The sequence below is a fragment of the Plasmopara halstedii genome (assembly GCF_900000015.1).
Source record: "Plasmopara halstedii genome assembly, contig: Scaffold_110, whole genome shotgun sequence".
NCBI lineage: Eukaryota > Oomycota > Peronosporomycetes > Peronosporales > Peronosporaceae > Plasmopara > Plasmopara halstedii.
In genome coordinates this window covers 284196-284702 of record NW_020187031.1, presented here as the reverse complement: position 1 = coordinate 284702, position 507 = coordinate 284196, and the positions used below count along the sequence as shown (strand labels likewise).

At 52.3% G+C, this 507-nt stretch overlaps 1 protein-coding gene across 1 annotated transcript; it reads right to left on the bottom strand.

The window, feature by feature from the left end:
- Window positions 1–56: 56 nt before the first annotated feature.
- Window positions 57–291, bottom strand: PHALS_00087 (uncharacterized protein; the record flags this gene model as incomplete). The annotated part of the gene is made up of 2 exons (XM_024727680.1): window positions 57–212; window positions 274–291. The coding sequence occupies 2 exons, from the start codon at window positions 289–291 to the stop codon at window positions 57–59; spliced, it is 174 nt and encodes a 57-aa protein (XP_024572122.1).
- Between the last annotated feature and the right edge of the window lie 216 nt (window positions 292–507).

Here is a 507-nt window from a genome sequence, read left to right as displayed (position 1 = left end):
GATACATCGGTCCGTTCAAGATCGTCCGCTTACGCAACAACGTGGCAACGCTCGACTTACCGCGCAACATGAGGCACATGTCGAACAACTTTAACGTCGACAAGCTCCGTGAGTACAACAGTAACCCCGGTCGATTCGAAGGAAGATCGATCCCGAAATCCAGTCCAGTCATCTTTGACCCATCCGGAGATGAGCTTCACATAATCGAGGCCCTGGTGCGAAAGCGCATTTTCAACCGCAAGCCCGAGTACTTGGTCAAATGGCATGGACTACCTGACCATGAGAGCTCATGAGAGTTGGAAAAGAACATCAAGTATGTGAGCCATCGGAAAACGCTCCTCGCTGATCTCCGTCAACGACGAACTACGAATGCCGGAAACGAGATCATCACCCCAAAGCCTCGCACGCAACTCAAGTAGTTGCACCCCCAAGTCTCGATTAGTCGGGGGAGATTGTAAGGATTGCGCCGACAAGTTTGTCGATGCAAGCGCGGCCAGACGATGCTGA